General features: G+C 40.2%; 1 protein-coding gene across 1 annotated transcript; it reads left to right on the top strand.

Moving 5' to 3' along the window:
- The first annotated feature begins 395 nt into the window (after positions 1-395).
- On the top strand, positions 396-27279 carry erbb3a (erb-b2 receptor tyrosine kinase 3a). Its single transcript, XM_061686982.1, has 29 exons — positions 396-709; positions 8344-8501; positions 10290-10476; positions 11424-11549; positions 12641-12706; positions 12785-12903; positions 14005-14146; positions 14463-14576; positions 15613-15730; positions 15814-15887; positions 15973-16063; positions 16172-16189; positions 16372-16589; positions 18026-18158; positions 18259-18352; positions 19193-19347; positions 19420-19473; positions 19567-19708; positions 20543-20662; positions 20752-20850; positions 21568-21753; positions 21839-21994; positions 22313-22388; positions 22991-23137; positions 23259-23356; positions 23452-23652; positions 23870-23938; positions 25552-25813; positions 26244-27279. The coding sequence occupies exons 1-29, from the start codon at positions 607-609 to the stop codon at positions 26999-27001; spliced, it is 4284 nt and encodes a 1427-aa protein (XP_061542966.1). The 5' UTR covers positions 396-606; the 3' UTR covers positions 27002-27279.

Raw genomic sequence — 27279 nt, 5'->3', positions numbered from 1 at the left:
ACCTAACAAACATGTTTTTGCAATGTGGGAGGTAGCCCGATTACCCAGAGAAAACTCATGCAAACTCCTCACAAGAAGGTCGGAGACAGGATTGTAAGTATGAAAATTGAAAATAGGAAAAATTTCTTATTATAATTTTCGAGTGTTAACATTTTCAAATTTCCTACTGTAGTATAAGGTTGTGACAAGTGGAAGGCAATAATTATAATAACAAACTTGAATCAAATGAATAAAAATGAATTACTACAATAGCTTTTGATGCACAACAACATGCAAATGCTCGACTTTTAATGCAATTCCTGTAATCCAAGCTGTTTATAAGGGTTCCAATTTTTCAACCTGTTGTGTGCATGAATGTGTGTCTGTGTGCTCTGTTCACACTGGTCCCTCCCATTTAAATCAGAGCAAGCGAGAAAAAAGGCGCTCCGGTCTCTGATTGGCCCCCAGCGACGCTCCAATCACTGCTGGGTTCATTTCAACTTCATACTATGAGCTGGACACGGCACGACTAGGACTGGATCTACTACCATTGCTACTCTAAATGGAATTTTGGGCCCTTTTCTTCATGGGATGGTAATCCTGCTTCGGAACAGCGTGACGTTTTGAATGAGGATGACCACACTTGTGAAGAAGGGCCAACAGGTGCGCTATGTCCTGCTGTTGCTGCCCTGCTTAGTGCTGCAACTCTGCAGTGCTCAGACACAAGGAGGTAAGGTCTCACACACACACACACACACACACACACACACACACAGATGTTAAGCAGATCACCAAGTTTTCGACTTATTTTTGCTTCGTCCTGTGATGTAGGGAAAAAAAAGAAGAAAAAAACACCTGTCCTGCCACACAATCACAACCTGCTCTACAAAGTTCAAACCTGTTTGCGATGAGTCACCTGCACCTCTCCCACAACTATGTGGGGCGACGCTTATCTCACCTGTCACTCTTTCAAGGTTCTGGAACTCGCATAGAATTGCTCAACTCATTTCAACACACTCTAAAAACACACAGCAGAGTCTCACTCTCTTTTTTTATTTCTTTTTTAGTTTGACACCTTAGGAATGAAACCATATTGTAATTAACTTCATTCATTTGCACATCAAGTTGAAGAATAGGCCAGGTAAAATAGATAAACCTAGATAAATTGATAGCTAGATAGATAGCTAGATAGCTAGTTAGCTAGCTAGATGGGTAGATAGCTACAGTATATCTACAGTATGCAACAAAAATAGACTTTGAACAAATTTAATATTATTGTATTTTTATATTGATCATCTTTTATTTATATTATTATTATTATTTATATATTTATGTATATATTGGTGTATGTAAATAGATATTGCATTATACATTAGATCATCAATGTATAATTGTTAGTTACTTATTACTCATCATTATCAATGATATTAATATTTAATTACAATTTTGAAATTATAACTAAAACACCATGGATATAATTATATGATAAAATGTAAAAAAACAAAAAACGACAACCGATATATTTCAAGACAAAGAAAAAAATGTCATCACTCCTGCAGTCAGAGGAGGCAATTTTGCATGAAAATAATACAGTATGTATTAACCCAGAGGATGTACACGCATCACATCAACGCCACTGCAAGCGTTGTTGTGATTTAAATCTAAGAGGGACTGTATGAACTTTGAACCCACCTACTTGTTTCTGTCACCTGCTGCTTCAGACACCGGTGGCGCCTGGGATAAGAAATAAATAATGTGGTCAAAACAATCATCATAATCACATTATCAATCTATGACAGCTGATGTTCAAATGACAAGGAACAACAACAACATTTGCATGTGACCACACGTTATGTTAAAAAAACAACAACAACAACAGAGGAACAGAATTTAAATAAATCTGAGGGGTTAATATCAAGGCGGGACGGTACACGACTGGTGAGCACAACTGCCTCACAGTTCAGAGGACCAGGGTTCAAATCCCGGCCCCACCTGTGTGGAGTTGGAATTTTCTCCCTGTGCCTGCGTGGGTTTTCCGGTTCCCCCCCACATCCCAAAAACATGCATGGTAGGTTGATTGAAGACTCTAAATTTCCCATAGGTGTGAATGTGAGCGCAAATGGTTGTTTGTTTATATGTGCCCTGCGATTGGCTGGCGACCCGTTCAGGGTGCACCCTGCCTCTCGCCCGAAGATAGCTTGGATAGGCTCCAGCACGCCCGCGACCCTTGTGAGGATACAGCGGTACAGAAAATGGATGGATGGATGGATGGATGGCTGGATGGGTTAATGTCATTTAGGCCACTGCTCTACTGGCCTGTTGTAAAACTGGAATTTACTGCGCAGTAAACAGGCCTGTTGTGAAAGAGCTTTTGTATTGTTTTATAATTGCGGAAAGACAAATCTGTGTACCAATGTGGCAACAGGATGGCACAGTTTGTCGTGTCTTGCTTTATGACATCATGGTCGTCTAGTGGTTAGCAGGCATGCCTCACAATTCTGAGGTTCTGGGTCTGAATCTCGGCTTCGGCCTGGGTTTTCTCCAGATTAGGTTAATCGAAGACTGTAAATGGTTCGTAGGTGTGAATGTTTTTTTGTCTATATGTGCCCTGTGATTGGCAGACCACCAGCGTATGTCTCGCCAAAAGTCAGCTGAGATTTGGTTCAGCTGACCTGCAACCCTAGTGATGACAATCGCTATAGAAAACGGATGGAAAGATACTGTATGACAGAGTGTACTAGTTCATCAAATGGTGGCTGGGGACAGTGTGGGAGTGGTGGAAATGTGTGACTTCCGTGTTCCAATGGGAATGCAATGTACAACTGCCTGAAATTAGCACCTTGTATTCGCGTGTCATTCCAATTAATAATGTAGTGCAATTAGATAGGTGCAGTTACGTAATTGTTCCATGCTTGAGATTCCACGCGTCGCTAATGATAGACCCATCTTCCTGATCAACAAAACAGTACACATGAAAGAATAATAATTTAATTGGGCGTTTGAATTAAGTTGGCGCAAGGTCAAGCACGACTGTGATATTTTTGGCTGCTGTAGGTCAGTTGGTCAAGCGGGTCGCCCAGTGGCCGAACGGCTGCCGGTTTGCATCCCGGCTCCAACTATCTGCTGTCGAAGTGTCCTTGGACAAGACACTATCCCCTAATTTGCTCCCAGTGGGCCTGGCAGTGCCTTGCATGACAGCAGCTGCCCATTGGTGTGTGAATGGGTGAATGTGAGGCTTTGTAAAGCCCTTTTGGCACTGTATGGTGCCATTTATCATATTTCAAGTTTGCATGTGCTGCGTGGCAATAAGAATACGCAATGTGCTTTGTTTTGATGATTAGGTGATTTGTTTCTTGACAAGACTCTTCTCATGGGCTAGTTTGTCGGAGGAATAAAGCCTCGCTTTTCTTTGAACACGACCTCTGGGGCTTTGTGTGCTGCTTACGGACCATACAGAATGGGAGGAAAACAAAAGCGCCTTTTACCAAATGCAGTGGGTTACGAAGGAGAGAGGATTTACAGACGTTGGGATTTGTAAATTGCATTGTTGAAATGACTGGCGAGGTACACACGCTCCTATCATGATCTGCCATACCACTACGCAAACAAATCAGCCTGGAGTGTACTGAACTGAATGCTCCTTAGTGCACAGGTGTCAAATTCAAGGCATGGCACCCTTTTATGTGGTCCACTAAAGCAAATAAAGTGTGTCCACCTCATGTTTCTTGCTAAATGGATTTGTTGTTTTAATTTTGGCAGAAAATTTGTTCCAAAATTGTTTTGTTTTTTCCCTTCACTTTAACTTGAACAACTGTTGTAACTGCATACCAAAATATCAGAATGCCACTATTTTCCATGTTAAAGATAAATATGCAAAACAGCAATAACAAATACAGGGGAAGGAGAATGTGTTTATGTAATACCATGATGAGGTGATTATTCTGTAAATTTATATGGTTTTCAGTCATCACGGTATTCCGGCAGTGCCCCAGCAGATCCAGCAAATATTGCTGAGGTGTAAAAAAAAAGTCCTTTGCTTTTATACACATTAAATTGCTTTAATGTGTATAAATTATGGGCAGCGCGGTTTGGGGTTCAAATCTCAGCTGCCCGTGTTGAGTTTGCACGCTCTAGGTTGTAGGTTAATTGAAGACCGAATAGTCCATAGGTGTGACTGTGAGTGTGGACAGTTATTTGTCTAATTCTGCCCTGTGATTGGCTGGCAACCATTCCAGGCTGTACCCCGTCTCTTGCCCAAAATCACATGGACACTGTCGAGCAACAAACATGTGAGAGGAATTCTATCTACAAAGTTGCTTTGTTGCTTGATAGTTAAAATGGTATGTTCATGTTTCAGAATGCATCACATATGAGGTTAGTCGTTAGGGTTTATACGTATCTTTTGTGACACCAGGACACCTGGTTAAATATTTATTTTGTTAAATTGTGTTTATTTGGAGGTTTTAAATGAAGCACAGACTAAGTTATTTCGTGTCAAGAGTGATTAAGCAAACTGCTGTTGCCAAAGTTTGTGAAGTTGTGCAACTCCCACTGTCAGCATTAATTGACCTGCTGTAATGAGAAGTCTTGAACAACACTAACAATTTCTATTTGTTTGTGCGCACGGTGGTTTCAGGTGTCTATGCATGTGAGCTTGCTCGTCGTGCAGTAATCTCTGGCTGCTCTGTGCCAAGTTTCTGTTTACTTCGCTCATTGTTTCAAGCGCTTTACCCGCGCTGTCATTACCTCCTCCTCCCTGCTTTTTTTTCAAAACTGAAATCTTGGTAACGACAACGCGTAAACCTGATCTGCTTCGTGTCTTGTTTTCCTCCCGCGTTGTGTTTGGTTACAGTGCAGATCTGAGGACAATGATCCCTTTTTGAAGGCCGTCCATACTACGGTCAGTGATGGAATAGTCCAACTCAGAGTCAAGCGTCAGCGTGGATGCACAGAGGTTGGCTGTGCGACACTGATGCGCTACAATTTTTCCATCTTTCAAAAAGGAGGCCATTGTTTATCTGTGTGTATGTTGACTCTAATCCCTCTGCCCCATTCCTTTTTTTTTCTTGCCCGCTATCCATCTGCCAGCGCTGAAAGTCGTCCTTTGATAGAAAACCCACTCAGCCTGCTAACATTCTCAGCCTCCTCCAGTCGCAGCTTGTGCATTGTTTGCACGGCGCTCATTGCAGTTTTCTGCCACGCTGCTGCTACTACTGTACACCTGCATCAACATCAGCTTTCAATGGTGGGAAGTAATGAAGTACAAATACTTTGTCACTGTTTTCACGATATTTACCATATCTATCTATGGTATCTTTACTTGAGTATATATTTTTCTGACAACTTTTTACTTTTACTTCTGTTGTGGAAGAAAGATACTTAACGAGAATACTTGAAATACAAAATTGAAGACAAAGTAACTTGCACATTTTAAATAAGAGGTCAAACAATCCGACATTAAGACATGCAGTATCTCGAAAGTGGATGGGCAAGAGATAGTTTCCAACATTGATTTTCATACCTCCCTCTGTGTAATTGGCACAGACCAATACACATAATGCAGGAAGACACAGACAATTGGTCAGACAGAAAACAATATGATTAGAGGGTCCTCAAAGAGAAAATGCCAAGCCCATTTAACACCTCTATCTTTTGCTACTGTTCTTGATCAGATGAACTGGTGTCAGTCTTGAATAATTTGTCCCAAGTGTTGCAATTCACTCTTGAAGGTACAGTAACACATTGAAATAGGTTATACCATGACATTTTCCATTACACTCCCTACTTTTAAAAACAGAAATCTGTACTTTCTACTCCTCGTGTGAGTACATTTGCTACCTCTATCAGTCTGTCACCCTTTTCTGTCTGCTGTGCATTCTGAACAGCACACATTTGCATGTAGGTGTTTTTGAGCGTTTCACAACACGCACTTGAAGTTGTGTTCAGTCCACCGATAAACTGATGTAACTTAAATTTCATACAATTTAATAAGTAATGCTTTCCAGAAGAATTAAGTCATCACAGCGAACACAATCTGACATTTGGTGTCACTTCTATGTTCACTGAACAATCACAGAATCTGGTTAATTTTACCATTTTTCCTACAGCATAGCTCTCCTTCATTTGCGAACTCATATCCTGATGTGATGGTAACAAACATGTCAAGATATCACTTCTGAACTTACACAATGAAACTAAACATTTAAAATAATACAATGTGGCTCCCGAGAGCAATCGTCTGTTTGTTCTTATTAAGACATTAAACATATTGGCTAACACATTTCTTGGGAAAAGTCCTATTGTTTACTGATGTGGCAGGATGGAAAAATATATCTGGTACCACGTCAGTCCGTGACAACCCCATGTTGTGGGAAAATACAATAATAATAAATGGACTCTTATCACACCTTTATGAACATGTACGGCACGTCCATTGCTCACATGAATAATCATTATAGTAGTCTCTTTATTTCTGTGTTCCTCAGTTTTGACCCTAATGGAATGTGTTTCTGAGTATCAACATTTGTACATGTGTTGCTTAACGTATTGTAAACTCATGCCTGGAGGTTTTTTCCTGCTTTAAAAGATTTCTACCTTTACAGTCACCTTGGAGACTAATAATTAGCCCAGTGTGATCCATTAGTGTTTATATAACTCTTGCCACCAAGTCATTCATATTTCAAAACAATTTTTAGGAAATAATGTAAAGTGAACAAATACAGGCTCAAACTGTACAAATCATAAAACCTTTGTTAACTGTACAGTCATTGTTTTAGGTCACATTTGAAGAATTCTGTTGTAAAAAGATAAGTTAACGAGACAGTAAAATTAAACTAAAAATAAAGTAAAACTACACACCTATTCAAGATGCCTGACTGACACTTAATGGAACACAAAAAGAAATGTGCTTGCAAAGTGATGTTATTTACATTAGCACCTGCTAGGAAAAACTGTGTATGTAATGGATATATACTTTATATTATTGTACTGCTCATATATTGTACTGAGCAGCCAAAACATTTCCCCAAATTACAATAAGTTGAATATCCTGTTCCTCCTTTCCATTACTGGTAGCCTGATGTGGTGGAATCATAGAAAAACATAAAAAGACAAAGAAAAAGCAAGCCACACTTGCGAGTTGAATATTTTCTATATTCAGCGAGAAAAGGTTTCAGATTGACTGACATCATGCATAATGCTAGTTGGAGCTCCAAGTTTTGTTTGACATTTAAGGCATCTATTTTTCAGAAAATTGGGGGTGAACGTAAGTTGTACCCCTTTAGGTTGTCCGTTTTCAATGTCACACTGTGTCACTGTATAATCTTGTTTTACTCAAGCACATTAATTCACATGAACATATTGCCGTCCAACTGGTGTAGGCACTTGTGTAATGTTTTCTTGTAAGAGCCACACCACGTATATACAGACGTTGTTGCAGCAAATCCATTCATACCGTACATGCATGCAACTTCTGGTCTTATTTGTCTCATTTGGACTTACTACTATTAGAATACCTTTTTTCACATGTTGTCAGTTAGGCATACATAATGTCAAAGCACCTCAGATTGGGATTCACAATTTATGTAAGCATATAATTTCCTTGCCCATGCCTTGCCAATTGACATTGAAGCAGCGTTACAAAATTGTCGAGAAGCTTTTCTGTCCCTTATTGCAGTTCAGTGCAAGTTTGAGAAGCCTTAGGGCCGTCACACTGCTCCAACGCGTAGTACAATTAACACTATCCATGGCAAGTTTCTCAAAACAGGATCTTCAGGTTGTTGAAAGACTTCGAGCAGAAGATTATGATGTTCAACAACCCGAAGTCTTCACAGGGAAAGTTTTATCACTCTCCGAAGCATCCGCTGAATCGAGCTTCTGTTGTTTCTGAGTTCCAGTGCAGCCCTCTGGACTTTCCTCTGGCTTTGTGTAAACGCCTGCTCTAAGAGTTTAGTATATTACTGGTGATATAAGCAGGCCTTATGCTGTGTGGTTTGTCAAGAACAGATCCTGTTTTGAGAAACGTGCCACCGATAGTGTAAAATCATTTGTTGGAGTAGTGTGACGGCCATAAGGCTTCTCAAACTAGCGGTGAACTGCAGTCAGGCACAGAAAAACTTCTTGCTAGGCGACAATTTTGCAGCGTTGCTCCAATGTCAATTGTGAGCCATGGGCTAGGGAATGCTATGCTTACAAAAACTGCAAAGCCTAAGCTCTCAAAGGCTGATGGTATGTACAACTTTCTGTTCTCTAACCTGGAGCTAAAAATTCACAAGGTGTTTGATCCACGAATGGACCAATTTGACCTTTGTGATGTGACAAACTGAAAAAGAAAAATGGTGTTGATTCTTTATCATTTCCCCTCAGTGGTAGTTTGTAGCGGCACCCAAAATGCTCTGAGCACGACGGGAAATTCCGAGATCCAGTTCAACTTGATGCGGGAGAGGTACACTGGCTGTGAGATCGTCATGGGCAACCTTGAGATCACCATGATGGAGCACACCAGAGACTTCTCTTTCCTGCAGGTGAGCCACTGAAAATGAAAAAACCTCATTGGAGACAGCATTAGGTACAACTGCATCGTAAAGTTACGTCACTAAACAATTATATTTACAAACATAATAAGGCTTAGTTGTGAATGACACTGTCAGAAAGTATAGCGGTAGCCGATAGAGCCAGGAACTATTTTTAGTCGCTTCAACTTAAGTCAAAATGGATGCACATGCTCCACTATAAGGCAGTAGAACCATTGGATTTCTCCGCGCCAATCTGTAAAGATAGCTAATCATTATTATTAGCTTTCTTTGTAGAAAATAATGACTATCTCTCCCCACATTACAAATGTTATTTTGGAAAATGTAAACCGACTTTTCAATAAATGTACCTTTACTCATTACAGTCACCTTTTATTGTACTGAATTACATCCTACTGGCTCTAATATTTTGCCCAGCTCAAGCAAACTGAGTTGATTAAGGCTTAAAATTCTTATTCTAATCTAATCACAGTAGTACAACAAACTGCAACCACAATAATGTCCATGTTGTTAAATCAATACTGCTTATCTTTGTAAAAGTAGAATAATTGATACAGCTCTTGCGTTAGATATCTTTCGACCAGGGATGTCCAAACAAAACAATGAGGGCCACTTCACCTTGTGTTTATGAAACATGCTAAAAACCAATTTTATATAATGTACGTCAAATTATGCAAAGTGTTTTCTCCGGGCACTCCGGTTTCCTCCCACATTCCAAAAACATGCGTGGTAGGTTGATTGAGGACTCTAAATTGCCCATAGGTGTGAATGTGAATGTGAGTGCGAATGGTTGTTTGTTTCTATGTGCCCTGCGATTGGCTGGCGACCGGTTCAGGGTGTACCCCGCCTCCCGCCCGAAGATAGCTGGGATAGGCTCCAGCAGCCCGCGACCGTAGTGAGGAGAAGCGGCTCAGAAAATGGATGGATGGATGGAAATTATGCAAAGTAGTTAAACAGAATTTGAGTCAAAATACCATCTTGGGGTTAATGGTGGCAAAGCAAAAAGTTATAAGCATTAGTGGGATGTCCAAAACATTTTTTTAAATTGTAACATCCATCCATCCATCCATTTTCAACACCGCTTATCCAGGTTAGGGTCACGGGGCGCTGGAGCCTATCCTAGCTGACTTCGGGGGAAAGGCGGACTACACCCTGAACTGGTCACCAGTCAGTCGCAGGGCACATATAGACACGGACAACCATTCGCACTCACATTCATACCGTCACTGAGTGGGAACTGAACCCACGCTGCCCGCACCAGAGGCAGGCGAGTGTACAACTACTACCATCAGTGACTTATAAATTGTAACATTCAACTTAAATTAAAAAAAAGTATGATATCCTCTTCTACGTTCATTTTTTAAATGAAATTGTTCAATTAAGAATTACTTTCTATTCAAGTTAAACTAAAATCTTTCTTTTTACATTTAAAAAATGGTGTTCAATAAAAACGTGAGATGTCTCATAACAGTCAACCTTTGTTACATTTTTATTTTTAATTAAAAGAAATAGTCTGCTATCTTTCAATATAATTTTTTTCATAACCTTTTGATGCAGGTCTGTTTAAATTATATTATTAGAATATACTGCAGGCCAATAAAATAAATAAAACAGGCCACAAATGACCCCAAGCCATACTTTAAACATCACTGCTTGAGTTCGTGCATGTGTACCTAATATTGTGGCCAGAGAATGTTGGTGAATGCTTCACTGTTTGAGTCCATCAGAGTGCAAATGCCAAACAAATGCACAAATATGTCTGATAAAATCTCTGTGCAGTCAATCAGGGAGGTGACAGGCTACATCCTGTTTGCCATCAACGAGTTCAGCCGCCTGCCGCTGGACCAACTTCGTGTCATCAGGGGCACCACCTTGTACGAGGACCAGTACGCCTTGGCCGTGATGGTCAACTACCAGAAGGACGGCCAGCGCGGCCTACATGAACTGGGCCTGACACACCTCACAGGTACACATACATGCAAGTGGCTTTGCTGTTACCTATGGGACATATATACAGTTTGAAGGAAGTGGGAGCGTCAGGAACAGTTATTTCTTCTACACATTTCTTCGAGAATGATCTCCTGATGGCATGGCCTTCATCACACACGTGTTACAGTTTACGTATGTTTCAGTGAACTGTATATATGGTAATCTGATGTATTTTCCCCTCCTTTCCTTGAAATTGAACAAATAATATATATTAGTGCAATAATGTCCAACTGATGTACATGTTTGAATTAAGTAAATTCAAAGAACTCCCCCCCCCAGTGTATACTGTACATTAGATTTTATGTTTCAGTGTATGCAGTATTTATAGTGTATGTTTTAGTGGATGAGTTTAATAATATACTGTACGTTAAAGTGTATATTTTTAAGTTTATATTTCAGTGTGTATGTTAAGAGTACTGTATATGTTTTAGTATGTGTTTAGGTCTACTGTATATGTTTGAGTGTACAGTATATATTTGAGTCAATGTGTGTATACATACACACATGTATACACCTGTATATGTTAGCGTCTACAGTATTTGTAAGAGTTTATGTCTTTAAGACAGTGTATATGTTCGAGGATATCAGTTAAAGTATAGTATGTTTAAGTGTGGGTGGCTGCGCAGAAAAGAGGCAGCTCCTTGGAGCTCCCACACTGCCACGCCTTCAGCATACCTCTCGTTGAACAGTATGTGTGTGTGTAGTGTGTGTGTGTGTGTGTGTCATGTAGTGTATGTGGTGAGGTCCCAGCAATGCCTCGTGTAAGCTTCTTAACTGCCAGTGAAACAGGAGCTCTTGCCCATGATGGTGTGTTTTCCTGTGCTGCAATATCAAATCATGTCTGAGACAGATATGATGAGTCATGAGCATGTTGCGACTAGTTTTTGCGTCTCATCATTTACATGAAATGTCTGCCACTCACAGAGATACTGGAGGGCGGAGTCAAGATCATCCAGAATAAGTACCTGAGCTATGCCCCACAGGTCATCTGGCTGGACATCGTGAAGGATGGGACAGCGCCCATTGTGTTGGAGGACAATGGACCTGAAAGTGAGTGAAAACACACCAAAATCCATTCATCTGCTGTTTAGTAGATTTGTGATGAGGGTAAAAAAATAAGATGATCTGCTTAAGCCTGCAGAAAAGATGGTGCTGCAGTTTTCGTTGATAGTAACAGTGTTTTTTTTTTCCTTGGGGGGTGCCAGAGGGCTGCAGCAGCTTAAGAAAAAAACAAACAAAAAAAATATATATTTTTTTTAAACCAACCAAACTAACTTCAGCTACAGTGGATATAATAAGTCTACAAACCCCTGTTCAAATGCCAGCGATAAATAATTTCAAGACTGAACAGTAAACTTTATTTGGGGTTAATCAGAGGCACATTAAATGGTGGCAGGTGTGTGCTGACTCCCATTTAATATTTGAATGTCATTGGTTAATTCTTAACACAGCCAATTCCCAAGTTATAAGAGCCCCTAAAGATTTTTAAAAATCAATTGGCTTGTACATGTTACAGGACACATTAGTGGTGGTCTAGTTTTTTTTTAATCATAAATACCTGGCATTAGAATATGAGTGCTGAGGAATTTGATTAATTATTTTGGAAGTGAAATTTCACAAAGGCCTTTCAGTCAATTTAAACTGTTACAAGTTGTTAAATGTTGAAAATCAATATATATTAGAGAGCAATTATCTTTTGTTTAGTGTACTTTGTGTTTTATGTGTCTATGTACAGGGTGTCCCAAAATGTAAACACATTTGGATGATTATGAAGAGAGTATTTATTAAAACACACTTGTACTTCAGTTGTGTTTTCATCTGCATTTTGGGATGAATACCCTTTGTTCAAAGCTATTCATTCCAAAGGGTTCATCTCGAAAGACAGAAACATCAACTCCGCTAACAGCAGTTTAAGTGCGTATACATTTTTAGGGCACTTATTATATGTATGATTTTTTTTTGATTAGCCATTTTACTTTCTATCATGCCTCAATGAGAATAATGTAACATAATGCTCTTTCAATGTTTTAAGGGAATTAATCTGCAACTTTGTGCGACGGTATTATATCCAATAAAGTTGCGATCATTCCTATTATAAAAACATGAATGTTCTAATAATAACAAATGAATGTATGTGTTAGAGCCTTGCAGTGAAGCATGTGAGGACGTTCCATGTTGGGGCCCCGGAAACAACACGTGTCAGATCTGTGAGTGACATCAGCGTGTCTTTACTTTGCTCTGTGTGGCGGTTGATTGATTGACATGTCGTCTCAAATGTGCTCCAGTGACCAAGACGGTGTGCGCCCCGCAGTGCAATGGCCGCTGTTTTGGCAGGAACCCTAGCGATTGTTGTCACAATGAGTGTGCTGGAGGCTGCACTGGACCCTTCGATACTGATTGCTTTGTAAGTCATGATGGTTGGTATCTGTGATATTCAGATCACAATGTCAAACCAATAGACTGAAAAAAATTACACTTTGGACCAACTTAAGCAAATTACTGTATTTTGTTAGAGGCATACTTTAAGTTTGTCTCAAGTTATATTTATGATTTAGTTCAAACCTTAAATTTGGATTTGATCTCAATCAAAAGTATTACTTTTGCCTTAGTCAAACATTTACATTACCACAAAGTAGAAATATAATTTTGAATATTGTTGCTTCAATACCTTCTTTTTTTTTTTTGTCAACTGTACTGAGGGGGGGACTTACCATTAAGCAAACACAGGCAATTGCTGAAATTTCCAGGGGTTGTGAAACTTCTCATAGAAACTAATTTAAAAAGTTTTCAGTCTCCTTTTTCTTTCTTTCTTTTTTTTTTTGCCTTATTTCATGTGCTTAAAAATGAAAATGATTCATCCATCATGATTGTTTTGAGTGCTCCCCCCTCACGTCTCATGCATATTCTTACTGCGCATATGCTCACTTGATTCAGGAAGAGAGTAGTAAGTAGCAAAACAAATTTATTGGTGTGTTGTAAAAAATGAAGAGGAGCCATCTCAGTGGAGCAGAGAAGATGAAAGGGTGACAGGAAAACTGTTTTTATCAAAACAAGCAAAGGGTTCAACCTTTTGTACCGTGACACAGAATGTGCGTAACCTACAACATCAAGAGCCAAGAGCAGTAGCGCTACTGTCAGTGTCAGCTGAGGAAGATGCAGTGGAGATGAAGTGGAGATGGACACAAGTGATGCTTTTTATCAACGAGGTGACAATACTGTCTCAGTATGAAAGCTGTTGAAATGGTAAACTATATTAAATGTTGATTATTGTTCTTATCAATTACAGTAAGTGTTGAGATACCTCACTTGTTTGGTAATAATCTTCAAGAAGGTTTTTAAGGACTTTATCTAGCTCAGGAAATAGGAGAATTTCACACTTTTTAGTTGATAATAAACATTTAAATATTCAAAACCTTTGCAGTACACAAATGTGGAGGGGCCCATCACTGTGTTTGCCTTAAGCCCCCAAATGACAAAATACATCCCTGTCTGTTGGATTTTTCAGGCTTGCAGGAACTTCAACAACTCGGGTTCCTGCGTCCCTCAGTGTCCTCAGACTGTGATCTACAACAAGCACACGTTCAAACTGGAGCCCAACCCCAATGCCAAGTACCAGTATGGCTCCATCTGTGTGGCCCAGTGTCCCAGTGAGTCCACTTGCCCCTTTTCCACAGCTTTGCACTATCTCTGCGTTGGTCAACTTAGCTCTAAACACTGCAGAAGTATACGCCACAGTGTCCACCATACTGCTGCAGTCCGTTTTCTTGCTGCCCTCAGTCTCCTCTAGAATAAAAGGTGTCTCCAGCAAGTGAATACAGAAGACCCTCATTCCACTTTGTTTGTTAGCATTAGTGTGTCCAATCAACTTTTATGAACAGCAATAATTGTTCATATTCTGTACTCTTTGCACTGCTTTAGTGCTGTTTGTGTCTCCTAAACATACTGTATGTATTTTTTTCATAGCAAACTTTGTGGTGGATGGCAGCTCGTGCGTGAGCAATTGTCCCACACATAAAATGGAGGTGGAGAAAAATGGGGTGAAAAGATGTGAGCCCTGTGGAGGGCTCTGTCCTAAAGGTATACTTCATGTCATTAATAGTACATTAGGTGTTTTACTTAAATGACTCTGCTATAAATAAAAGCTTGAATTTTACATCCAAAAGTGTAGCGTTATACTTACAGTATTGAATATCCCAAACCACATCCAATACAAGAGCTGTACGACAAAATCAGGTGTTTTTTAGGATAATAATGCTCACGTGTGATTGACAGTGTCACCAAGGCATTCATATACAGCAGTGCTCCTTTCGTTCATCTGGTCCACCGAGTCCATTTGTTGCAATAATTTTGTCATTTCCCCCTAAATCTTATCAATTTAGATTTAAATTACATTTAACATTTTTCAACATGTATTTTTGATTCCTTTATCATATTAAATAATTGGCTAATTGATTTATTGCAAATAATAACAAATATTAGTTACAAAAATACATACATTTAACATTTAATTAATTAGTTGCATAATTAAATTGAATGAGATACAATAAAAATGAGCATGACTTTTTTTATTATTAAAACATTTTTAACATAAAATGCAAAAATCTGAGTAAAATAAATGTTTTTACATTTGTATATAATGAAATATTTAGATGATTAATTATCATTACATTAATGATAATTAATAACAAATTGCATTGGTTAATATTACTAAAATAAAGTTTCACATTTGCATTTAACTTTTTTTCTTTCTTAACCTTACCTACCAATGACCTGGCCCCATCTTTCTGTTTTAAAAATCAAATGTGGCCCTTGAGCAAAAAGGTTGCCCTGTCCTGGTTTAAAATGCTTGTGGCTAATGGTAGCGATAGGGTAGAACTGCACTGCATCATACTGTTTGTAATATTTTGCCTTTAAGGTAACCAAAATATTAGAAACAGCTCTCAGTATGACACAGGACAGTGCACCAGTCAAACATTTTGTGATTGGTTAATTTGGTTTCATTTGTTGTGCCTTTGTTTCCAATGTTCTGTTGAGTAAAGCTACATTATTTTAAGTCCATATAGTGAATTATTTCCCTAAAAATGGAATCCTAAATTTAAATCCTTCTCTGCAGCTTGCCGCGGTACAGGAACTCAGAACCGACAGACTGTGGATGCACTTAACATCGACAGTTTCATTAACTGCACAAAGATCCAAGGCAGTCTTCACTTCCTGGTGACTGGGATCCATGGGTAAGAAGACTTGGCGTTAATGGTTGTGTTCTTGCTATCTGCGTGATTTCAACTTATTTTTGTGTATTTCATGCCAATAAAAGTGACGATTACAACAATGTCCCAGCCCTTGCTCCAGAAAAACTGAAGATTTTCAACACGGTGCGCGAGATTACAGGTGTGTGTTTTTTCAGGTCTTTTTCAGCAACTGTGTTCATTTTGTTCAGTCTGACCACTGAACACACACACTGTAACCTTTTCAGACATCCTCAGTATCCAGTCCTGGCCTGAAAACATGACAGATCTATCCGTCTTCTCCAACCTGCAAACCATTCAAGGCAGAACACTATATAGGTGATTTTTTTTAAGCAGTATTTTTAGTCCCTCTGTGTGAAATAATATCAAATGAAGCTCAATTTAATGATCACATTGTCTTTTTTTTGTCCCTTTAAAACCATTTAGAGGAGTGAGCTCTAGAAGGTATAGTAATATTTTCATGTGCCCACCTTTTTCTGCCACTTAATCTTATTTGGAACTTTAAATTGGTGGTGGGTGCCTCTGTTTTATTTTTTGCATGTTATCTCCGGTGTCAATCATTTGGCCTCACAATCATCAAATCTTGCAGTGTTTTCCCATCACATTACGTTGCCATTATTTTTCAGGGGCTACTCTATGCTGGTGATGAAGATCCCATCCTTGACCTCTCTGGGCTTACGCTCGCTGCAAAGAATAAATGACGGAAGCGTCTACATCACAGGAAACAAGAAGCTGTGCTACCACCACACGGTCAACTGGACACGCATCTTGAGCAGCAGTTCACGCCCGCAGCGACGCCAGAAGTACATTGACATTAAGGAGAACCGGCCAAGAAATGAGTGCGGTGAGTTGGTTTGGATCAGGCGTGGGCAAAGTATGGCCCACGGGCCACGTACGCCCCGCTATGGTCTTTAAACCCAGGTCACCATTTACGTTATTAACAGTCCTATAATATTTGTTGTATTAATTTAGCTGTTGGCGGCACGGTGGAGACTGGTTAGCACATCTGCCTCACAGTTCTGAGAACCGGGGTTCAAATCCCGGCCTTGCCTGTGTGGAGATTGCATGTTCTCCCCGTGCCTGCGTGGGTTTTCTCCGGGTACTCCAGTTTCCTCCCACATCCCAAAAACATGCTTGGTAGGAAATTGAAAACTCTAAATTGCTCATAGGTGTGAATGTGAGTGTGAATGGTTGTTTGCTTACATGTGCCCTGCGATTGGCTGGTGACGAGTTCAGGGTGCACCGCGCCTCTCGCCCGAAGATAGCTGGGACAGGCTCCAGCACACCCGCAACCCTAGTGAGGATAAGCGGTGCAGAAAATGGATGGATGGATGAATTTCGCTGTGCTTTTTATCCTAAAAGTGTTTAATTAAAATGTATTTATTCATTTTTAAATTTATTTTAACTTATTAATCCTTTTCAGACAGACAGTACATGTTGTTTCAGTATGGGATGTTATATTGTCGATTTGTAATTTCCATGTTTTCTGTCCACCATTTTCGAAAAAAAAAAAAAAAAAAACTCAATTAATTAATCACAACTCACTCACTCACTCACTCACTCACTCACTCACTCACTCACTCACCCACTAACTAACTCACTCACTCACTCACTCAATCAATCAATCAATACATTTTTCTCATTGATTGATTGGTTTATTAATTTATTGTGAATAATAAAATATAATAATAGCAAACTAGATAATTTTTATATAAATTTGACCAATTTTGTATTTATTTTATTAAACAATTGGTTAATAACACTTTAAGAATGAGGAATTATGAAATTTTTTTTGGAAGTATTTTACAAGTTTTGTACATTTATATTTACATGGTATTATAAGTATATTATAAGTATTCATGTTTTAATTATTTTATTGCTGTTGTTGTGACTTTTGGCATGTCCCATCAGGAGTCGCCATAGTGATCATCTATTTAATTAAGCATTGTAAAATAATAAAATGTAAAAATATTAGTAAAATATATACATTTACATTTAAATATTACAACTTTGTATTTGGTTTTCAAATAATTGGCTAATTGATAGTAATATAATGCAATTTTATTCTAACACACTGTTTTAGATAATTTTCATACACATTTTATTAAATGTGAACTTATATTTGTTTGTTTTATGTACCTCGTACAATTGGCACATCTGCCTCATTTTAAAAATCAAATGTGACAGAACTTTGGCCTTGTTTGGAATCTCCTAAATTCACCCCATTGGCACACAAAACAGTTTCATTGACATATTATGTCTGTTTGCGTTTCTGTAAAGTTGAGCTAGGCCACGTGTGTGACCAACTGTGCTCCTCGGATGGCTGCTGGGGTCCAGGCCCGGATCAGTGTCTCTCCTGCAAGAAGTACAGCAGAGGAGGCACTTGTGTGCCAGAGTGCATGTTCTTGACAGGGTCAGTTCTCATTCTCGTTTGCCGTGGTCCTGCTGACCCAACATTGGTTTATCTGCAGTTTGTGTCAACATTTTGAAAGATTATTTTCATCCCCATGTAGGGAGAGACGAGAGTTTGCTGATCCATTAGGAGAATGTATGCCCTGCCACCCCGAGTGTAAAGTACAGGAGGGAAAGGAGACCTGCACAGGCCCGGTAATAATGTTCTCTGATTCTAAGTGAGAAAATCTCAAAGTGTGGTACCCTGGCTCCTTCTGTTGGCACAAGAAATAATCACTGAATTCAATTTTCAAAATGTGCATTATGTTACCCTGGCTAAAACAGTTTTTTTTTGGTTTTGTTTTTTTAGTCCAGTACACTACATTTGTTAAGTACATTTCAGTTGTTTTTAACCTTTAAGTACTATCTATTTGCAGTTACTCTTTAAGAACTGTTTAGGTCGAATTTTTATTTTGATTGAATAATTTGAACTTTTCCTATATTTAAGTAATGTTATTGTTCCAACTGTGTATAATGTTACAGTGGCTTAAGTGAGTGTGTTTTAGGAATAAAACCTTTGTCTTATTTTTGATGAAGTCTACTACACTACTATATTTTCATGGAGGTCACGATGGTGATACTTGAAGAGATATGTATTTTTTTAGGTCGTACTTGGTGTGAAATGCTTGAGAACCACTGATCTTGCGTAATGCACTTTACTTCCCCCTGGTGGTTTAACATGAGAAATAATTCAGTAGCTACAAAAGAAAAAGCTGTCACCTTAAATAAGTCTTCTTAAAAACTAAAGGTATTATTTACAGTTACATTTTGACCTTTTTAATGGTCATACAGGTGTAAAATAAATCGGTTGGAGGAACAATAAAAAACTCCTTAGCTTTAATGACAAATGGCAAAGGTGATTTGCGCAAATCGTAGACATAAATAGAATAGATAATAAAAATGTTTTGGGAACGTGGGAGGAATCTGGAGCTCCCGTAGAAAACCTACGCAAGCGCAGGGGTGCACAGAGGATAACAGTTTTTCATACGTGTACAGGGAGCAGATGAGTGTGTAGCGTGTGCCAACCGGCAGGACGGCCCACATTGTGTCTCCTTGTGTCCTGAGGGTGTGATGGGAGGCGAGGGGGTCATCTTTAAATACCCAAACAAGCAAGGCCGCTGTGAACCGTGTCACATCAACTGTACCCAAGGGTAAGGCAAACCTAGGACTGTGTGAACTCTATGTGTTTTTCTGTATTTACCTGAAATGTGATTTCTCCCTAGGTGCTTTGGTCCGGGAATTGGAGGCTGTATTGGGTCTTCCAGATACATTTCTGGGTAGGATTCTCCTCTCATTCTGCATCATTTGCGCTCACGCATAATTTTTTAGCAATGTGAAATGTCTTTCTCTCTCCTTTTTTTGGTCTCTAGACAAGCAACCACGGGCATCGTACTGGGAGTTATTGCCCTTCTGTTTGCCAGCTTCTCTGCTTTTGTACTGAGCGTTTTGTACCGCCGAGGCCTCGCCATCCGCCACAAACGAGCTATGAGGAGATACATGGCCAATGGAGAGGTGAGTATTTAGTCTGGGTTAGTTAATGGGTATGTTCTTTTGCTGTGTGTTTATTATACGAGTGTCCGGAAATATTTTGGATTTATTGTCATCCATCTGTCGCTGCAGATGGATCATGTTCAAATTTTGTGTTTGAAACAGTATTTCATATCTAAACATTGGCCAAAAATGATACATCACTCACAAAAAGTTAGGGATTTTGAGCTTTGGGGCAGAATTTCAGGATGAACCAAAAATGCATTATAACTTTTACAGGTGAACTTATTTTGACATTCTCTAAATGTTTGAATGCACGTGCAACTCTTCAATGTTTCAGTACTTTTTTACTGTTCTCGAAATAAGGAACTGAGGAGCAACATTTTCAATAGGTGTGTTTGATCCATGAATGGAACAATACATTTCCTGGTTCAGTTAGAATTGGGATTTAATATCATACTGTTCACATTTTAACATCATGAAACCAAGACAAGAATTGATCAACAGTACCTTGCCATTGCAAAGCTTCAAACAGGATGTCCTCAGAAGGACTGCTGAGCTTCGAGTGCCATCAGAAGATTGCAAAAGAATTGCAGACTGGAAGAGTCACAGAAAAAGTCCTACACGTGGACATATTTGGAAAGTTTGCACATTTGCATTTTATGCTTAGCCAGAAATTACACCCAAAATCTAAATATCCCTCACTGTTTGCAAGTACTGTACCTGTAAATAATTCTTAAATATTTATTTCAGAGGTTTTTTTGTTCATTTTGGAGGACGTCTAGTGGGCTACATTGTGGTCATCTATGTGGCCAGCTATGTCTTTCTAGATTTAAAATATGCTTTGTGTGCACTCAGAGTTTTGAGCCACTGGATCCCAGCGAGAAGGGGCCCAAAGTCCACGCTCGGATCCTGAAGCCCACCGACCTGCGTAAGATCAAGCTGCTGGCTAATGGTGTGTTTGGATCAGTTCATAAGGTAATGAAGATTACGTCAATGCGAAGAACATTATTCAACACATTTGTGCCTCGATTTAAAGCACGCTAAAACCTATTTGCATTTCACAGGGCATTTGGATCCCTGAAGGAGACACAGTGAAGCTTCCAGTTGCCATAAAAACAATTCATGATCGCACTGGACGGCAGACATTCTTCGAAGTGACAGATGTGAGAAGACATCTCTATTTACTACTGCTTATTTCTTTTGATTTTTTAAAAATCAATTATTTAGCCGCCCCTGTAGCTCAAAGTGGGCGGCACGCTGGGCGACTGGTTAGCGCGTCTGTCTCACAGTTCTGAGGACCGGGGTGGCTGGCGACCAGTTCAGGGTGTACCCCGCCTCTCGCCCGAGGATAGCTGGGATAGGCTCCAGCACATCCGAGACCCTAGTGAAGATAAGCGGCACAGAAAATGGATGGATGGATGGATGTTGACAAGACAGGAGCCTGATGGAAGGCAATCATGGACTCAATCGTGCTGAACATTGCCAAAAGCCCATTTATTCATTGCAAAAGCACATATTTATTTATGTTGGAAAGCTTTGACTTGAGGTACTGTATGTAGGTTCAAGTTGTAAATATTTTGCCGAGGTTGCCTTGCTTCACCTGTCCAACTTAACGTGAGAAAAGAGCACGAGAGAGATGGAGTGGGTGCAGTGTTGCTGTTCGATGGAAACGTTTGGAGCAGCTGAGCCATGCGGTTTGACGGCTCATTTTATGGTGGTAAATTGCTAATCTATTAAGGATCATGTTTATATACATGAGAGAAAAAGACGTTTTTTTTTCAAGAGGAAATACTTAATTTCACCTTAGACGTAAAGAAAAAAAAATTAAAATCGCAAATGTAAAAATATGCTATTATAACAATTCTCAATGTCGACTGCAGCACATGATGGTGATGGGAAGTTTGGACCACACCAATGTAGTCAAGATCCTCGGTATCTGTCCCGGCGCCAACCTGCAGCTCATCAGCGAGCTCAACAACCATGGCTCCCTGCTGGAGCACGTCAAGAACAACAAGAACAAGCTCAGTCCACAGAGGCTCCTCAATTGGTGTGTGCAGATTGCTAAGGTAAAATAACTTGACCGAGCAACACTTCTCTATACAAGAATAGGCAGGGTGGTGTATTCAATTCACTGTATTCTACTCTGCTCAGGGTATGTATTACCTGGAGGAGAACAGGATGGTCCATAGGAACCTGGCTGCCAGAAATGTGCTGTTGAAGAATAACTACACCGCCCAGATCTCTGACTACGGCATTGCCGACCTACTGTACCCCGATGACAAGAAGTACTTTTACAATGGAGTCAAGGTTCGTATACTGGCTGAAACATTGACTTTCAGTCAAATAACGATGAATAGCCCCGTACATCCCAAAAATATGCATGGTAGGTTAATCGAAGACTCTACATTGCCCGTAGGTATGAACGTGATGGCAAATGGTTGTTTGTTTATATGTGCCCTGCGATTGGCTGGCGACCAGTTCAGGGTGTACCCTGCCCCACGCCCAAAGATAGCTGGGATAGGCTCCAGCATACCCGCTACCCTAGTGAGGATAAGCGGTGTAGAAAATGGAGGGATGGACAGACTGAATGTGTATTTTAATTGAAAACTTTAAATATGTCTTTAGACACCAATCAAGTGGATGGCCTTAGAGAGCATCCTGTTTTGCAGATACACTCATCAAAGTGATGTCTGGAGTTATGGTGAGTTACGTTTTTATCGCCATATGTTTGTTTATTTTTTTGTACTGCAGGATTATGCAAATCTGAGTCGATCACGCTGTGCAAATATCTGCCAATGTTTAACTGTTAAAAAAAAGTCAGGGCTCATCTCCTTGTCCATACATATTTACTTGTGGTGTTTAGCAGATTCTACATTCAGCAGTGTGCACTCTGACAAGAATGAGCAGATGACACAAATTGCCTGCTAACAGTTAACTCTGAGTTAAATCTTCTAAAATCACAACGCAGGCCAACATTGATTATAATTAATAAAATATATTAAATAACATTTAAAATGTTAAATATTTAGAATAAATATTTTATTCTGTACAAAAAGAAATTATTTAATGGCATAAAATATTTAAATCAATATTTTGCCCACTGCTGTTCTAGATTATGGAGAATGACGAAAAACAATTGGAATTAATGGACAGGATTTTACCATTTCCATTTGAGAGTGGGAGAAATGTTCCATTGCCGAAAATATATTCTTCTCTTTCCTACAGTATATGTTAAATGTTGATGGGAGCAACCTTGTGCTGTGCTTTTTGATACCACATTAAATCGCTCTCATTCTTTGGTAGGAGTTACAATATGGGAGATGATGTCACATGGTACAGAGCCCTACTCAAATATGCGGCCGCAGGAAGTTCCCGATCTGCTGGAAAAGGGCGAGCGACTGTCCCAGCCGCCTATTTGCACTATTGATGTCTACATGGTCATGGTCAAGTGTGAGTTTATGAGCTTTAACGTTTGCTTCTACTCAGAATTATAACCTAATCAAGAGCTGACTCGGGTTGGATTGAATTGGATTTTATGTTGTGAAATGTGACAACAACAAACTCCTTACAGGCTGGATGATTGATGAGAATGTCCGTCCCACATTCAAAGAGCTCGCCAATGAATTTACAAGAATGGCAAGAGATCCTCCTCGCTATCTGGTGATAAAGGTAAGACAACATATTGTCTGTTTCAGGAGAGTCAGTAAAAGTACACATTTTGTTTGTGTTATTTATGTGTTAATATATTTATATACTGTCAACAGGAGGACTGCAGCCAGCCTGACGGGCCTCCTGATGAGTTTGCCCAACGTAGTGCAGAACTGGATGACCTGGAAGATCTTGACTTTGAGCTGGAGGACCAGGTGGAGGAAGTATCAATGGATAACCTCCACCAACCCTCCCATTACCTATCTCCCATTAAGTCTAGGAGCCTCAACGGCCTCTCCAGGCTTGATTCTCACAGAGTAATTGATGTCTGTTTTTAAAATACAGGCGGTTCGGAAAGTCACTGTGCACTTATATTTTTCTAAACACACGTTTAAATATAATTCAATGTACCTCCTGTAGTCTACATTCAAACATGTCCTTTAATAAAAATATAAAGGCACAGTGACTTTTCAAACACCTTGGATATATTTGAATGTAACTTCCTGTATCTAAATTCAACTTGTGTCTGTTAAGGTGGTTCTGAGTACACCAGGCGGTGCTGGTTATCTGCCAATGACAGCAGGTGTAGACAACCCAGGACAGGTATGAGCATTTGTGTTGAGCCCAATTATTTGTCTTCTACCGCTACACTGGATAAACCCTCTATTATGAAATCAATGACTATCCAGTGTTTCCTAACCATTATTGAGCGCATTTTCGCTATTTGTGGTCGGGCTTGGTCCCTATCCCCTGTGAAGAGTGGGGGGGGGGGGGGGGGGGGGGGTCCACTGTACTCACAAATGTTATTACTCAGTGTGAAATCTGCACCTGTTTCATTGAACGCACTCACAGGAAGCCATGACTTGTTCTCTTGTATGAATGGCAACAGTTGGCTACACAGGTTTAGTGAACCTTCTGCCATCTAGTGGAAGAGCATTTCATTGTTCTGCCTGTCAGTTTAAGGACCCAGGTAAGTGATTCAAAAAAGGTCTTGTAAATTTGACACACCACAGAAAATAGTATTGTTAACAAGCCAGACAAATTTGAATGAATAAAAAAAATTGCAAAGTATGTTAAATCAGGTTTCAAAATGGTCAAGAACTGATATATTCTCTCAGCTTGCAGATACTGTAGGCATGTAGCTGAATGCGCTGAAAACTTTGCCCCGTGTAACTTTTAGCTGTCAATCAAATATGTGGCTGCTAAGCCAGGAGAGGAGAATTTACAGCGATGCACATTGCCTACATTCATGAAGCCACAGAGAGGCATCCTGTGGCGGCCAGGCAGCCTCTGATTCCAACGGCGGGAGAATTTTCCTGTTTGCCTCTGTTAAAATTCAGCTGGCAGTTCAAAATTCATTCAAAATCGCACAGCCCTGGCTCCTGAAGGGTGCACCATATGCAGCCACATCGGTGCAATGGACCGTCGTCCCCGTGGACGATTTTTTTTCTCTCCTCATCGATCCGCGACGTCGCCGTCGGCAACTGTGAGGCTGACGGCCCTAATGCCTTTACGCCAAACTTCAGGCGGCTACTCTAGCCGCTGGTGGGCTGGCAAGGGGTCGCCGGGGTGGCAGATCGTGTCGGCTTTGCCGCTGCCTCACTACGCGCCATGCGGGTGGGTCACACCACGGCAGATAAACTTTAGCCCAAATAACACAAAACACATTGCACTTCAGGGAAGATGTATTTTTTTCAAGTTGTAGGCATAGTTTGATGGCTAACTGCATGCTATACAGGTAGAACTGGCTCACATTATTATGAATAAGGAAGTGCCACCGAATGGCCACTGCATGGAATAGGGGCGATTGGTGTTTATATAGTGCGGGAGTGGACTCATGCCAGACTATGCCCCCAGCCCGCTTTTGTCACAGGGTTAGTTTTTAACCCTGCCCACAAAATCTGTGCTGGTGAAAAAGAGTTTTAATAAAAATCTCAACAATTCAGTACTGTATTGTTCTGTCTTTGCACGTTTTCAGCACTTACCTTCAAACATATTTAATGTATTTAGGAAAAGCAAAACTTACCTAGGTCTTCAAATACCTGAGTATAGTGTCAAAATTTAGCATTATTATCTTTGTAAGCAAAGATTTTGGATACATATCTCATAGTTTCGCTTCAAATTATGAAGTTGTACCAAATTAAGTATAGAATTATCATCCACAAACTACACAATAAAAATTACCTTCTAATATTGGATTGTCCACAATATTTCAGGCTCCATGGCAGTCACGTTCTCGACTCAACTCCGCTCGCACTGTGTCCGAGAGTTCTGAGGGTTGCGGCACAGCCACTGAGCTGGAGATGATCGAGGACTTGTCTCTGGCTGGGAGCCCGAAGCGTGGGCGTCATCGGCAGGACAGCGCCTACATGTCCCAAAGAGACAGCTTCTCTGGTGGGCCGCCTGAGACGCCATCCCCAGAGATGGATGAAGAGGACCAAAACGGTTATGTGCTGCCTGGAGACAGCCCAGAGAAAGGTTATATATTTGTATACTGCAGTAGTGTAGTAAAAGTAAAAGGGATTTTGCCAAATTCATTATCAAATAGATTTTTTAAATATCATTTTGAAGGACTGGTTGAATTTGTGGAAGCATGGTGGACGAGTGGCTAACACATCTGCCTCAGTTCTGAGGTTTGGGTTTTGAATCCTGCCTCCGGCCTTCCTATGTGGATTTTGCAAGTTCTCCCCGTGCTAAAGTGGGTTTCCACCGGGTACACTGTCTGTCTCCCGCATTCCAAACACATGTGCACCAGACTCTAAATTGTCTACAGGTGTGAATGATTGATTGTTTGTCTATATGTGCCCTGCGGTCGGCTAGGTACAAGTAGTATAGCAAACGGATAGATGATTTTATTGAATCTAGTGATTGTGACAAATTGAAAAACTGTACCTCTTTTTTTCGCCAGAAACCCTGCTGTGTCCATCTCGAGTTATTCCCGACAGGATAGGCAAGTCGTACTCATCCGGGCTTTTGTGCAACCTGAACGACGACAAATACGAGCACATGACCAAGCATACGAACCTCTCGTCCCGAATCAACAGCCACCTCAAAGACAATGGCCACCGGCTCAAGGCCAACAAGAAGCGAACGTCCTCTCTATCATCGCAAGTGACGGCGAGCTTGGGCGATGTCACAACATCCATCAGGAATAACCACATCTCAGAACAGCTTGGTTCTGAAGAGGTTAAATATGAATACATGGATATCAGGTGTAGTGAGAAGGACGAAGACCCTCCGGCACATGACCCTCCGCCTCCTCCCACATTTGTTGGAATGGCAGAAGAGGAAGAGAAGGAGGAGGAAGAAGAGTACGTGGAAGACAGTAATTATCATTACACTAACAGACAGCCAAAGCTGAGAAAAGCTCTTCAGGAAAACAGGCAGCTAAAGATCCAGGATAGGGATGAGGACGATACTTATGAGTACGAGGACATGGACTGCCTCCCCGCCATTAAGCCTGTACCGACAGTGTACCAAAATATGCAGGTAGGAGGCGAGGGTGAGGCAAGTGGCTCCACGGCTCATCAGTTTGGCTTTGAGCCTTATGTAAAAGTGCGAGCTGGAGTTGAGATCGGAGATTCCGTAAGCGGAGACAGATCCTTTGACAATCCCGACTACTGGCACAGCAGGATGTTCCTCAAACCTAAAGCAGTACCCACATGAAGAAGGCTCATCTGCTCCTTGCTTATTTCTATTCATGAAGGACTTGACAGAACATTACGTCAAAAGGTAAAATGTAGCCCACTTCAACTGACAGAGAAATATTAATAACTATACACTACTGTATTCAGGATTACCAGTGGGGCATTTCCAGCTGTATGAGCACTGAAGAGAAAAAGAACACATAACAAGCTATATCCAGTATTTTAGTTTAGAATTTGACATGAACAAAATTGCTTTTCTTTCTATATTTTCTAAATAAAATATAAAGTTTTAAAGAT

Source organism: Phycodurus eques, chromosome 10, assembly GCF_024500275.1.
Source record: "Phycodurus eques isolate BA_2022a chromosome 10, UOR_Pequ_1.1, whole genome shotgun sequence".
NCBI lineage: Eukaryota > Metazoa > Chordata > Actinopteri > Syngnathiformes > Syngnathidae > Phycodurus > Phycodurus eques.
The sequence above is the reverse complement of the archived record's forward strand: the minus strand, read 5'-3'. Positions and strand labels throughout refer to the sequence as shown.